General features: G+C 43.4%; 1 protein-coding gene across 1 annotated transcript in view; it reads right to left on the reverse strand.

Moving 5' to 3' along the window:
• Positions 1–2,342: 2,342 nt before the first annotated feature.
• C1H9orf85 (chromosome 1 C9orf85 homolog) overlaps positions 2,343–14,545 on the reverse strand; it is a 40,079-nt gene continuing 27,876 nt past the window's right edge. Inside the window, exons 3-4 of the mRNA XM_077249052.1 lie at positions 7,228–7,341; positions 2,343–2,795 (exon numbers count right to left, since the gene is read on the reverse strand). Of these exons, the coding sequence (XP_077105167.1) occupies positions 2,630–2,795; positions 7,228–7,341 (280 nt within the window). The 3' untranslated portion in view covers positions 2,343–2,629. The remainder of the gene's footprint in view (positions 2,796–7,227; positions 7,342–14,545) is intronic.

Consider the following 14,545-nt stretch of genomic DNA (forward strand, 5'->3'; position numbering starts at 1 on the left):
ATTATTTACTTTAGTTTAATCACCAGCTGCGTTAATTAGATAGCAATGAGCGTGCCGAGCGTTAGCTGGCTGGAAACATCTAGTTATATATATATTTATATTATTCAGTTATGTATTATTATTAGATCTATCACTAGTATTCTTTTTATTGTATTATCAGCAATTCATATTCATTCACTTCACACTTATAATAGTATTCATACGTTTATACTAGTATCCAGTTATCCTCCAATTCCCTAAACAGGCAGGATGCTGCAGCGTCTCTTAATACCGTACCGGTTCCTGTTGTGCGCGTGTCCCCTGTTGCACTGCCCGGAGCATCACTGATGGCGATCATGGATGACACTTGCGTTCCAGCGACGTCATATTGACACGCAGTGTTACTCCGCCCTGCCGGAAGTGATGTCAACCCGGCATGCAGTTCCGGAGACATGCGCCGATGATACAGGTTTCCGGCGCTAAAGGTATTTAAACACCGGCCCATACACATGACATCACCGCACCTTGAAAAAGAACAGCGAAACGCGCGTCGGTAGCGGCGAGACACGGGTCCGGCACTATACCAATATATGGGTAAGCATTCTTAATAAAGTACTGCCATATACTAAATAGCTGCCACTGAGCAATGAATATATATTTGGTCAATGTATCCCATTGTGGGGTTTATTGTGGATGCTTCCCATACTAACCATGAGCACTAGGCACTTTACATTTCCATGACACCTTGCTGGTACACCTGTGTCTGACCTGATCCCTCCCTATATACATGTTTGTCATATTAATGTTGTATGTTACCAATTGACTATTTAATAAAGTTATATACATTTTTACGGAATTTGGGACTGAGTACTCCTTTTCTTTTTAGGTATGATTGCATTCAGGAGTGTCCTCTCGAAAGAGACTGCCTAAGATATAGATTTATTCTGATGTATTTATTGGGCATCCAAATATCGAAAGTGTTTTATTTGGTCTGGATTTATATTTCTTGAATGTGGTTTTGAGGACTTTGAGGGTGCAGTTTTTAGCATGGTATCACTTTTGGGTATTTTCTGTCATAGAGGCCCCCTAAAGTCACTTCAAATGTGATGTGGTCCCCAAAAAAATGGTTTTGTAAATTTTATTGGAAAAATTAGAAATTGACGATCAACTTTTAACCCTTAGAATTTCCTAAAAAAAATAAAAAAAGTTTAAAAAATGATGCAGATGTAAAGTAGACATGTGGGAAATGTTATTTATTGACTATTTTGTGGAACACGACTTTCTGATTTAAGGGCATAAAAATTCAAAGTTTGAAAACTGTAAAATTTTCGCCAAATTTCCGATATTTTCACAAATAATCGCAAGTCATATAGAAGAAATGTTGCCACTATCATTAAGTACAATATGTCACAAAAAACTCTCACAATCAGTGAGATGATCTCACAATCAGTGGGATGAGTTGAAGCGTTCCAGAGTTATAACTAATAAATAAGCCCCATAGTATGCCATTACGTGACCCGGGGGGTCTTCTGTTCAATGGGTTTGGATATGGAGATTGTTACATCCCTCTATGAACATAATATAACACAATAAAGACCATTGTTGTAAAGTAAAAACATTACAAGCTACCCAGCATTTCATGAAAATCAAAAACACGCATCTATTTAAAATAAAAAATAAGAAAAAAAAAAAAACACCTGCACACAAAACCTGCTGTGGCTAAGGTTTACTTGTGGCATCAAACTATGGTACATAGACTAGAATATGTCTGCGATTTGTGTGTAAGAGTTAATGCAATAGTAAGTTCATACATCTATGAGGTCAACGGATAACAGAAAACATGTACCGTATATCAAATTCTCCAAATTGCCAGATAGTCATGAAAAAAAAAAGATTATTAAAAATTATACAAGATGAAAAAATAAATTAGAAAGGTCTAGATTCATAAAACTTGACGTTTCTCTTGCTGGTCTTGATGAAGAAGCATGAAAAGTTGCACTCCTCTTCATGAATCAGGAGTGTCTGACGAGTGCGCCACGCCAGAAATATTACACCAGTACTTGACAGGAGTAAGATTTCTGGCATAAGGAACACCATACCACGTCATGAATTAGAGGAGCTGTGGCATCACTCCCCTGCCTCGCCCAAGCGCCACTCATTCTGGCAAAGCTGGAAGAAACTGAAAATGCAAAAAGACACTATTTTTGCGCAATTCCAAGTTGCAACAACATTTTGCAATTTTTCAAAGCATTTTCCGGATTTGTTTTGTGAAGTCCTACAGTTTTGAATATCAGACTTTCTGGTCTATCAAATAACTGCAGTAGAACATTGGGAAATCTTACTTTTAAAATCCTCATCTTAAAAAGGCAGGCATCTTATTTTATTTTGTAGAAATATCACAAATAGCAAAAATTTACACCTCATTTTATGCCGTGTACCAAGGTTTACCGTCACAAAAATGCAACAAAATCTTAGATTTTAAATGTGACTTTTGCTGGAACAGCGATTTGGCACAGGTACACCCCACAGTTCTAGTTGGCTATAAGGTACGGGTGAAAAGAGGCTGAACTGGTATGGGGCCCTGGGATAAGGATAAATGGTTCCTGTAGATAGGTCACGGTGTAGTCCTCATTAGAATGAACTGCAGATGTTATCTGCTGGGCACTGCACTGTCTTCACATTGTGTGCTGTTCACGTCCTTGGCAAGTTCACCATCATCTTCAGACTCCAACTCTACATGGAAATCTAAGGTGTCTTCTGCCTCGCAATCTTCATTTTCATTAGGTGTCGCTATGCCTGTCTGCTGATCTTTTGCTCTGGAATAAAAATAAAATGGTTTACTTAGTCTATGCTTATACAACCATAATGCTATTCCATAAAACAATCCAGTTCAACTAAACACCTATAGGCACCCCAGAAATCTTGACATGGCACCCACTCAATAGTAACCAATTTGGTAGATAGACAGTGGTTGTTCATGACATTAGCACCAGGGTTGTGGAGTCCACTTTGGTGGATTCGGAGTCATGGAAATTGTGGAGTCGGAGGTTTGGCTTAGCGTCTCCACAGCCCTGATTAGCACTAATAGTAAGTGGAAATAGTATTCCTTATTTTTCCAGTAATACTTAATGACCAACTCCAACCCCATGGACTAAGTAGTAAAGCAGATAAAACATTCAAGAACACTCATGCACCTCAGGGCACTAGCAAAATGTTAAAAATAACAAAGCTCTTGAAATGAAACTTATTCTAAAGCCTGAGCAGGAACAAACAAGAAGGAGGCTTTATTCTAGGTTCAATAAAAGAATAAAATACCTGTAAAAGCCTCGGTTTCAAACGGTCATTGTCCTCCTGACTATAATGTTTGCACAGTGCAATATGCTTGATTGCCAGAGAAATCACTGCTGTACATTGTGCCATACATCTATGTACAAGCGTGGATACAGGAGCCGGGCCAAGTAAGACAACAGTGCACACAATGCAGGATAGGTTACTTAGAAATGAAAATTATGTAACTATAGTAGAATTTGGCCTTCACTGTGTCCCTTTTCTATAGCTACTCAGTTCTGATTTTTGCTTGTTTGATTTTTTTTAATTGCTTGATAAAACACGAGAAAATAAGCCACTCTGCGTGGGCAGTGATGAGCAGTGATGCCATGCAGTAGGCACAGTATCTACTATACGGTATCACTATTTCCTGAATACTCCCAAAAACTTGGCCATACTTAAAAAGCAGTGAACAGGCAGTGACCGTGAGTACTCTGTAGTAATGGTACTCGCCGTACCTCCCTCTTCTTCCACAATCACCGGCAGCATTTCACACAGTTATATACACTGCTCAAAAAAATAAAGGGAACACTAAAATCCCACATCCTAGATATCACTGATGAATGAAAGATTCCAGTTGTAAATCTTTATTCATTACATAGTGGAAATGTGTTGATGATCAGCGTAAATCACAACTAATTTCCCACGGAGGTCTGGAGTTAGAATGATGCTCAATATCAAAGTGGAATATTAAAGGGCCACTGTCACCCCCTCCAGCCGTTCTAAACTAAAAGAGCCACCTTGTGCAGCAGTAATGCTGCAGTCTAACAAGGTGGCTCTTTTAGTTTTTGATTCAGTTAATCCCTCAATAAAGCGTTTTAAAGTTTGCCACAAATACCTGACTTTGTACCTGGAGGTGGTCCGAAGCCTCCTCTATGAATCTCCCAACTGCCGTCACTCTTCTCTTCAGGGGCGATGGTCGCCGCCCCCTTCGCGCTGTTTCTTCTTAAATCCGGCGCCTGCGCTGTGCGTGCCTGCCTGGGGCCTGCGCAGTCTTCATTGTCAGTCACAGCTCAGATGCAGGGTGCCTGACTGCACCTGTGCGGGCAGTGCGGCCACCCTGTTGCTGAATCCCCGCCCCGCACTGTGTTATTCATTATGCACAGTGCGGGGCTGGGGTTCCTGGGCATGCGCAGTGCGCTGTTTAGACGCTCCCCAGCTCAGACACTCCCCAGCTCAGACGCTCCCCCAGCTCAGATGCTCCCCCAGCTCAGATGCTCCCCAGCTCAGACGCTCTCCCCCAGCTCCCCCGCCTTCCCAGGAACCCCAGCCCCGCACTGTGCATAATGAATAACAGAGTGCGGGGCGGGGATTCAGCAACAGGGTGGCCGCACTGCCCGCACAGGCGCAGTCAGGCACCCTGCATCTGAGCTGTGACTGACAATGAAGACTGCGCAGGCCCCAGGCAGGCACGAACAGCGCAGGCGCCGGATTTAAGAAGAAACAGCGCTCAGGGGGCGGCGACCAGCGCCGCAGAAGAGAAGAGTGACGGCAGTTGGGAGATTCATAGAGGACGATTCGGACCGCCTCCAGGTACAAAATCTGGTATTTGTGGCCAATTTTTAAAACGCTTTAATGAGGTAATAACTGAATCAAAAACTAAAAGAGCCACCTTGTTAGACTGCAGCATTACTGCTGCACAAGGTGGCTCTTTTAGTTTAGAACGGCTGGAGGGGGTGACAGTGGCCCTTTAAGTTACAGGTTGATCCAACTTCAGTGGAAATGCCTCAAGACAAGGAAATGATGCTTAGTTGGGTGTGTGGCCTCCACGTGCCTGTATTATCTCCCTACAATGCCTGGGCATGCTCCTGATGAGGCGGGGGAACGGGCGGGCCAGTCTATAGCTTCAATGCTTTCATCTTGCAGGAACTGCTGACACACTCCAGCCACATGAGGTCTGGCATTGTCCTGTATTAGGAGGAACCCAGGGCCAACCGCACCAGCATATGGTCTCACAAGGGGTCTGAGGATCTCATCTTGGTACCTAATGGCAGTCAGGCTACCTCCGGCGAGCACAAGGAGGGCTGTGCGACCCTCCAAAGAAATGCCACCCCACACCATTACTGACCCACTGCCACAACAGTCATGCTGAAGGATGTTGAAGGCAGCAGATCGCTCTCCACAGCATCTCCAGTCTCTGTCACATGTGCTCAGTGTGAACCTTCTTTCATCTGTAAAGAGCACAGGGCGCCAGAGGCGAATTTGCCAATCCTGGTGTTCTGTGGCAAATGCCAAGCATCATGCACGGTGTTGGGCTGTGAGCACAACCCCCATCTGTGGACGTCGGCCACTCAGACCATCCTCATGGCATCGGTTTCTAACCGTTGTGCAGATACATGCACATTTGTGGTCTGCTGGTGGTCATTTTGCAGGGCTCTGGAAGTGCGCCTCCTGTTCCTACTTCCACAGAGGCTGAGGTAGTGGTCCTACTGCTGGGTTGTTGCCCTCCTATGTCCCCCTCCACGTATCCTGGTATACTGCCCTGTCTCCTCATAGTGCCTCCAGCTCTCTGGACAATACGCTGACAGACAGGGCAAACCTTCTTGCCACAGCTCGCATTGATGTGCCATCCTGGATGAGCTGCACTACCTGAGCCACTTGTGTGGGTTGTAGAGTCTGTCTCAAGCTACCACGAGTGTGAAAGCACAACCAACATTCAAAAGTGACCAAAACATCAGCCAGAAAGCATTGGTACTGAGATGTGGTCTGTGGTCCCCACCTGCAGAACCACTTCTTTATTGTGTCTTGATAATTGCCAATAATTTCCATCTGTTGTCTATTCCATTTGCACAACAGCATGTAAAATTGATTGTCAAACAGTGTTGCTTCCTAAGTGGACAGTTTGACTTCACAGAAGTTTGATTTACTTGAAGTTATATTCTGTTGTTTAAGTGTTTCCTTTATTTTTTTGAGCAGTGTAGTAGCGGGTCCAAGAAAGTCAGCTGCTGAATACAGCCAGCATCCTCTGCATAGCTTGCATTACTCATTTTTATAGTAGGGTGATGTTCCAATGCACACAGACAGCTATGCCACCCTTCATCTGTGTAATAGGAGTGGAGAGAAGCTGCAGAAAAAGGTACCTCCAGTACAGTACTATGGGTCGCTGCATGAATCCGCTCCCTGCTTAGGTCAGCGTAATACCAAATGGGAGTAAATATGCTCAGTAGTGGCTATAGATGTTCACATGGTTACATGAGATTTACAGGTAGTCACTCTAATCTGGCACAATAGTTTATACGAGTAGGAGCGGAGAGCTGCTGCAGAAGAGACATTCATACAGGGCCACAGTGACAGTAAGGTTCGTCTACTCTTAAATCAGGATAAAAGGGTGCTAAAAATTGGCAATCTCACAAAAAAGTCAAGATCCATAGTGGGAAGACGTTTCAGGCTAAATGCATTATGCATTCATTGCCATGTTGAATTTCAACGTCATACTACATTTTACATTGGTATAGGGACTTGACAGCTCTGTTGTCGAAGATACAATGAATGTTGGGAAAGTTAATCTTTTTGGTTTTTCAATAACGTATTGAAGAATTACTTTTAATAAACTTACAACAAGTATTAAGGTGCTTTCACATTGCGTTTAGGCACCTGCTCGGTGGCCCAGTTGGAGCTTACATCCGAACCCCTCCCCCTGGCAAAACAGCATCAGTATAGTCTATGGCCCCGCCAGCGCATACGTCCGAATCCCGTTTTGCAGAGGGTTCAGACATATGCCCCAACGGAGCCACCGAGCGTGTAACTAAACGTAATGTGAAAGCACCCTAAGGTAACAAGTCAACATCACTGTTTACAGGAAGAATGATCGGAGTCAGGCCAGACGGTGAGGCCATACTTCCATCTCTAGGCTGTCCAAATCCAAGAATGCCATCAGCACTAAGAGTCAGGCATTGCAATCTATCGGTATCTACTACTTACAACACAACAAGGTCCTCTTTCTTTCCACACTTGGCACAAAGTTCCAGCTGAAGGGCACATGGCTGGCATATAATATGATAAGCTTCCTTCACTGTCTTCTGCAGGCATTTCACACTGAAAATACAAAAAAACCCACTAATTTAAAAATCACAACAAACTCAAGAACACAAAGCACTCGGGTGTTTGCTCCTCACAGTTAATCAGTTTCTGGAGTTTTGTAGATTAAAAAGTATTTATTTGAATATTATTTAATTTGTACTAGTTTTAGAAAATACTCTTTAGCAGACGTGGACAAAGGCAGAAGAGAGCGCCTGTGCTAGAACAACATATGGGCCCTTCGCAGTCCAATAGCTTGTTATAATGCAAAATTCAACCTGCTTTGGAGGTGGATGTGGGCCCCTTTAATTCTTGGGCCCAGTGTGGCTGCATAGGTTATATCAATGTCCGCCCCTGCCCCTTAGTAACACAAGCAGTTAAGACTGACTCACATGCTCAGAGAAAAAATGGTTTCTATAGTATATTACTACAAAAGGATCTACATAAGAGCAAACGCACCACAGATGCTGTTTAATGCTGATAAATGTAAACTAATGCACCTAGAATGGGGTAATGTACAGTACAGACCAAAAGTTTGGACACACCTTCTCATTTAAAGATTGTTCTGTATTTTCACGACTATGAAAATTGTACATTCACACTGAAGGCATCAAAACTATGAATTAACACATGTGGAATTATATACTTAACAAAAAAGTGTGAAACAACTGAAAATATGTCTTATATTCTAGGTTTTTCAAAGTAGCCACCTTTTGCTTTGATGACTGCTTTGCACACTCTTGGCATTCTCTTGATGAGCTTCAAGAGGTAGTCACCGGGAATGGTCTTCCAACAATCTTGAAGGAGTTCCCAGAGATGCTTAGCACTTGTTGGCCCTTTTGCCTTCTCTCTGCGGTCCAGCTCACCCCAAACCATCTTGATTGGGTTCAGGTCTGGTGACTGTGGAGGCCAGGTCATCTGGCGTAGCACCGCATCACTCTCCTTCTTGGTCAAATAGCCCTTACACAGCCTGGAGGTGTGTTTGGGGTCATTGTCCTGTTGAAAAATAAATGATGGTCCAACTAATCGCAAACCAGATGGAATAGCATGCCGCTGCAAGATGCTGTGGTAGCCATGCTGGTTCAGTATGCCTTCAATTTTGAATAAATCCCCAACAGTGTCACCGGCAAAGCACCCCCACACTATCACACCTCCTCCTCCATCCTTCACGGAGGGAACAAGGCATGTAGAGTCCATCCGTTCACCTTTTCTGCGTCGCACAAAGACACGGTGGTTGGAACCAAAGATCTCAAATTTGGACTCATCAGACCAAAGCACAGATTTTCACTGGTCTAATGTCCATTCCTTGTGTTCTTTAGCCCAAACAAGTCTCTTTTGCTTGTTGCCTGTCCTTAGCAGTGGTTTCCTAGCAGCTATTTTACCATGAAGGCCTGCTGCACAAAGTCTTCTCTTAACAGTTGTTGTAGAGATGTGTCTGCTGCTAGAACTGTGTGGCATTGACTTGGTCTCTAATCTGAGCTGCTGTTAACCTGCGATTTCTGAGGCTAGTGACTTGAATAAACTTATGCTCAGAAGCAGAAGTGACTCTTGGTCTTCCTTTCCTGGGGCAGTTCTCATGTGAGACAGTTTCTTTGTAGCGCTTGATGGTTTTTGCCACTGCACTTGGGGACACTTTCAAAGTTTTCCCAATTTTTCAGACTGACTGACCTTCATTTCTTAAAGTAATAATGGCCACTCGCTTTTCTTTACTTAGAATTTGTATTATGGCAAGAAAAAAGCAGCTAACAGTCTATTCAGTAGGACTATCAGCTGTGTATCCACCAGACTTCTGCACAACACAACTGATGGTCCCAACCCCATTTATAAGGCAAGAAATCCCATTTATTAAACCTGATGGCACACCTGTGGAGTGAAAACCATTCCCGGTGACTACTTTTGAAGCTCATCAAGAGAATGCCAAGAGTGTGCAAAGCAGTCAAAGCAAAAGGTGGCTACTTTGAAGAACCTACAATATAAGACATATTTTCAGTTGTTTCACACTTTTTTATTAAGTATATAATTCCACATGTGTTAATTCATAGTTTTGATACCTTCAGTGTGAATGTACAATTTTCATAGTCATGAAAATACAGAGAAATCTTTAAATGAGAAGGTGTGTCCAAACTTTTGGTCTGTACTGTACATTAAATGGGAGTATACTCGGGACTACAAAACAGTAGAAGGACTTGGGAATTCTGGTTACAAGTACGCTGAGCAGCAGCACTCAATGTCATGCAACAGCTGGAAAAGTAAACAAGTAAACAAACCGGTGATCCAAATGTATTACCCCTCTATAAATCACTTGTAAGGCCACATGTAGAATATGGGATCCAGTTTTGGTGTCCACATTTTAGAGAGAATATTCAGAAGTTAGAGTCAGTTCAAAGGTGGGCAACTAGATTAGGGATCAAAGGCCTTGCTGGAAAAGTTGGGCTTGTTTAGCTTAAAAAGAAAAAAAAATGCCTCAGAGGAGATCTCATTTACATGTTAAATACTGTATTTTCCGGCGTATAAGACGACTTTTTAACCCCTGAAAATCATCTCAAAAGTCGGGGGTCGTCTTATAAGCCAGGTACAGCGTGTGCAGGGAGCGGTCCTGTATGGTTTCCCAGGATCTGGAGGAGAGGAGACTCTCCTTCAGGCCCTGGGATCCATATTCATGTAAAAAAAGAATAAAAAAAAAAAATATGGGATATACTTACCCTCCGACGGCCCGCGGCTCTCAGCAGTGCAAGCAGCGGCTTCCGTTCCTAAGGATGCATTGAGCGAAGGACCTTCAATGACGGCATTGAAGGTCCTTCACTCAATGCATTCTTAGGAACGGAGGCCGCCGCTTGCACCGCTGAGAGCCGCGGGTCATCGGAGGGTAAGTATATCCCATATTTTTTTTTTTATTCTTTTTTTTACATGAATATGGATCCCAGGGCCTGAAGGAGAGTCTCCTCTCCTCCAGACCCTGGGAAACATCCGCACCACACACGTCGTATAAGATGACTAGGAGTATAAGATGACCCCCGTCTTATACGGCGAGTATATCCCAAACTCCATATTTTATATGGAAAAGTTGGGGGTCGTCTTATACGCCCAGTCGTCTTATACACCAGAAAATACGGTATATGTGTGATCAGTACAAGGGACTGGAACATGACTTATTCCTTCCAAAGACCATACTAAGGACCAGGGGACACTTGTTACGGGAGAAGAAAGGCAATTCTGGCAACTAAATAGGAAAAGGTTCTTTACAGTTAGAGCAGTCAGACTGTGGAATGTCCTACCGCAAAGGGTATTAAAGGGGTACTCCGGGGAGATTAAAAAAAAACAATGTTTGTAGTGCTCTTGTCCTCAATCTATAAAGATGAAATGCCCAGTGCACTTCTATTATCTTTAGAACACTTGTAACTCAGTGTGGCAGGAGCTGCTCCTCACTGCTCCCCCCTACCGTCTGGGATGTTATATCACACAGCAGTGTGAAGCTCCCTGCTGTAACAACCTGTCCGAGAAAAGGGAGCATGGCCTTATAATGGCTTTTAGCAGCAGTCATCCCCTGATAATATCTCCTTCATTGCAGGACTACCATCAGGGAGCAGGCCACGTCCCCGCCATGCCTGCTCACCTCGGAATCCAAACATGGAGACATTATCAGGGGGCTGCACTCTGCTATATGATAGAACATCCAAGACCGGAGGGGGGAGCAGTGAGGAGCAGCTCCTGTCACAATGAATTACAAGTGTTATACAGATAATAAAAGTGCACTGGGCTTCTCATCTTTATAGATTATGAGGATAAATTATCTAACTAGAGTACCAGTACTTTAATGGCAGACACTAACAGCTTTGGGCTGCATGCTTTTCTTATGACAAATGGCATGGTTATAGTCTAGAGATAGAGAATGCATAACTGGTGGAGAAAAGTTGAACTTGATGGACCCAAGTCTTTTTTTTAGCCTATATAACGGTTTTCAAGAATACTTATTTACACATTTTCAAAATTTGATATTACTTGTCCTAATGTGGAACATTTATTAAAGTGGCAGAAAGGAAAAGTGGAGTAGTCAGCACGAGCAACCAATAAAGTTGCTGGTCTCCCCCATGTTATGGTGTCCTCAAATGAGGCAGCGGTGCAAGTAATATACTAATCAGGCTTATCGGTAAATTATAGAAAGAATTGTCATGTCTCCCACTGTTAAATTCATAGAAGATGAGATGTAGGAATAATTGCTCTAATAAAGCTGTAAAGGCCAGCACTTTGATTCATAATCTCACAGTGCCAGATGACATCTCATTAAAGAACACACAGAAGAAAATGGTAAAAAGCACAGTGAATGTGAACGCTGAAAACCAAAGGAGACATATACATTTTTTAATTTTTACTGTCCTCTTCATTTAAAGAAAACCTGTTACCAGACAGAATTACTATGAACTATGAGCAGGTGTGGCTAGGGAATTTGAACTCACCTTGTTATACACCACTTTTATTTTTTTATTAAGGTGGAGGGGACACTCACTTTTTCACACAGGGCCCTGTGGGTTTGGATTTCTTTTTCCCTTAATAATAAAGATTTCATTTTAAAACTGCATTTTGTGTTTGTGTTATATTTGTCTATTATTTACATTTGTTTGGTGATCTTAAACATTTAAGTGTGACAAACATGCAAGAGAACAGGAAATCAGGAAGGAGGCAAACCTATACATACACATATAAAGCATATATATTTGCTACTGCGCAGGTGCCATCTTGGTGGAGATGATTTTTCCTCTAGCAAAATGACGCTGGCGAATTATGTTACTGGGCAGGTGCGGCCAGAGTCATATTGAGGAAGAATTTTTTTCAAGAAATTTATATTACTAAACAAAACGAAAATGTTTTTTTCCCAACCACATAAAGACCCCACACACAGGCCCACCCCGGAGCACGAGAATCTCATTAACTGAAAAGTACAAATAAAGTAATAAATAAATTAAACAACAACCACAAGGCGGATTTCATCAACCAAGGTATCATTTTAATCAGTGTAACAGCGCCAACCTGACACAATCCTGCCGACAGGTTCACTTCCAAACAGGCCTTTTCTTCACCTCCAGTGCTGCATTGACCTAATAGTAATAAACAATTCTTCCTGGAGGTGGATGCTTCCTTCTCTGGGGCCAATGCTGTCCTTACTCAGAAAACACCTATGAGGCGTATGGTTACCTGCGGTTTCTTTTCCAAAGCCTTCTCGGCCTCAGAACACAACTACTTGATAAGCTACTGAGAACTGTTGGCGATTAAATTGGCTTTGGAGGAGTGGAACATTCTAGTCGAAGGAGCGGTTCATTCTTTAATTAACTATATGGACCACAAGAACTTGCACTATCTGCAGTCCGCATCAAGCCAGGTGGTCCATTTCCATCCGGCAGACAAGAAAGTCAAAGCAGATCCACTTTCCAGGTCCTTTCTGTCTCCCGACCAAAAGGAGGGGCCTCGCCAGATCATTGAGCCCTCCACGCTTATTGTCGTTCCACTGGACTTGTATCGGGTCCCATTCAGAAAGACCTGCAAGATAAATAGACATGCTGCAGTCTGGAAAGATGCGCCGCATGTGCATCTCCGCAGGTGAGCCACGGGCACCGGTGTACACATAGTGGGCATGGGATTTCAAGAAATCCCATCCACTATGCTGTAACATCTGGCCACCGTGGGTTGGACGCTGTGGATGTATGCAGCGTCCAACACTCAGTGTTTACTGATCGTGGGAACATACCCTAAGATGGCCAATTTCACTACGATGTCCAGTCTCCCGTCTGCTCCTGTGCTTGCCGAGAAGTTCATTCAAGTTATTTTCAGCCTCCATGGATTTTCTCTTCATATAGTCTCAGACTAGGTGTTCAGTTTACTTATGGCGAGCGCATTCCCTCCTTCTTAAAAAGGACAGCATGATCCATCCTAATGTGTCCCCACCAGTGGCTGGGAGACACTTATTATTTAAGGCACCTCCACCTTGTGGGATGTGTCTGAGCAACGTGTATACTCTGCTTGTTTGCATGCTTGCTAGTTCTCAGGTCTCCTGTTCTAGTTTATCTTCCAGAATCTGCCTATATACAGCCGTTCTTGCAGTGCTCACCTGTTCACCAGCTGTACCTGCCTGCGCCGGCCAGTGCTCATCTGTAACAGTCGTACTTGCCAGTACCCACCTGCCTGTATATTAGCCATACCTGCCTGCACCTGCCAGTGCTAACCTGTATAACAGTCGTACTTGCCAGTACCCACCTGCACCCGCCTGTATATCAGCTGCACCTGCCTGCACTTGCCAGTACCTGCCTATGCCAGTACCTGCCTATATACCAGCCTCACTTGCCAGTGCCTGCTTGTGCATCAGCTGTACCTGCCTGCATCTGCCAGTGCTCATCTGTATACCAGACATTCCTTTCTGCACCTGCCTATATTCCAACTGTTCCCGCAAGCACAAGCTAAACTTTACCTTCTAGGCCATTCCGGCTTCCTGCCCCTTCGGGGTCAGCTACTGTGCGTCTGAGGTCCGTCCTGAGGTAGCACCTGGTGTCCATCTTGATACAAGTCTAACACCACCATCAGGGGTTCTAAAGAAGAGTCAGGTGTTCACCTAGTTACACACCCCCGCTGGCTGTCCTCGGACCATTGCACAGTGGTCCCACCACCTCTCCAGTTTACAATTCTGGAGTAAAAAGTTTTGAAAAATCACTCAATTTGTATATGACATGAGACTGTACAAAAATTTTGCAACTTTCGGTGTTTTCACAGCTTTTTTTCCCAGCAACGACAATAAGGGCAGAGCTGGGGCGTGGTAACCTCTGTTCATCAAATTCATGACAAGTGGTCTATTCCTTACCCCACAAGTCCCTAACTGGAATAACATTTGCAGCGAGGCACACACCACTTCGCATGAGACTCAATGAATCACGCAGCGTACACATATCCCAAGAAAACTAAATCATATGCACTACTACTTGGCACTACTTACCACAATTCCCATGGTTCCTAGGTGCACTTCTCTTCTCACTTTATGTACAGTATTGAGGTGCCCCCTCATTTTACCATGGAGCCTGTGCTGGGTTCATTTAAATACGCTGATCTCAATAAATGTATATATTATGGAGGCCATAAACATACAGGTGCATCTCACAAAAATAGAAAAGCATCAAAAAGTTAAATTTCAGTTCTCAATACAAAAAGTGAAAATCATATATTAGATAGAGTCATTACAAAC

Source organism: Ranitomeya variabilis, chromosome 1 (genome assembly GCF_051348905.1).
Source record: "Ranitomeya variabilis isolate aRanVar5 chromosome 1, aRanVar5.hap1, whole genome shotgun sequence".
Classification (NCBI taxonomy): Eukaryota; Metazoa; Chordata; class Amphibia; order Anura; family Dendrobatidae; genus Ranitomeya; species Ranitomeya variabilis.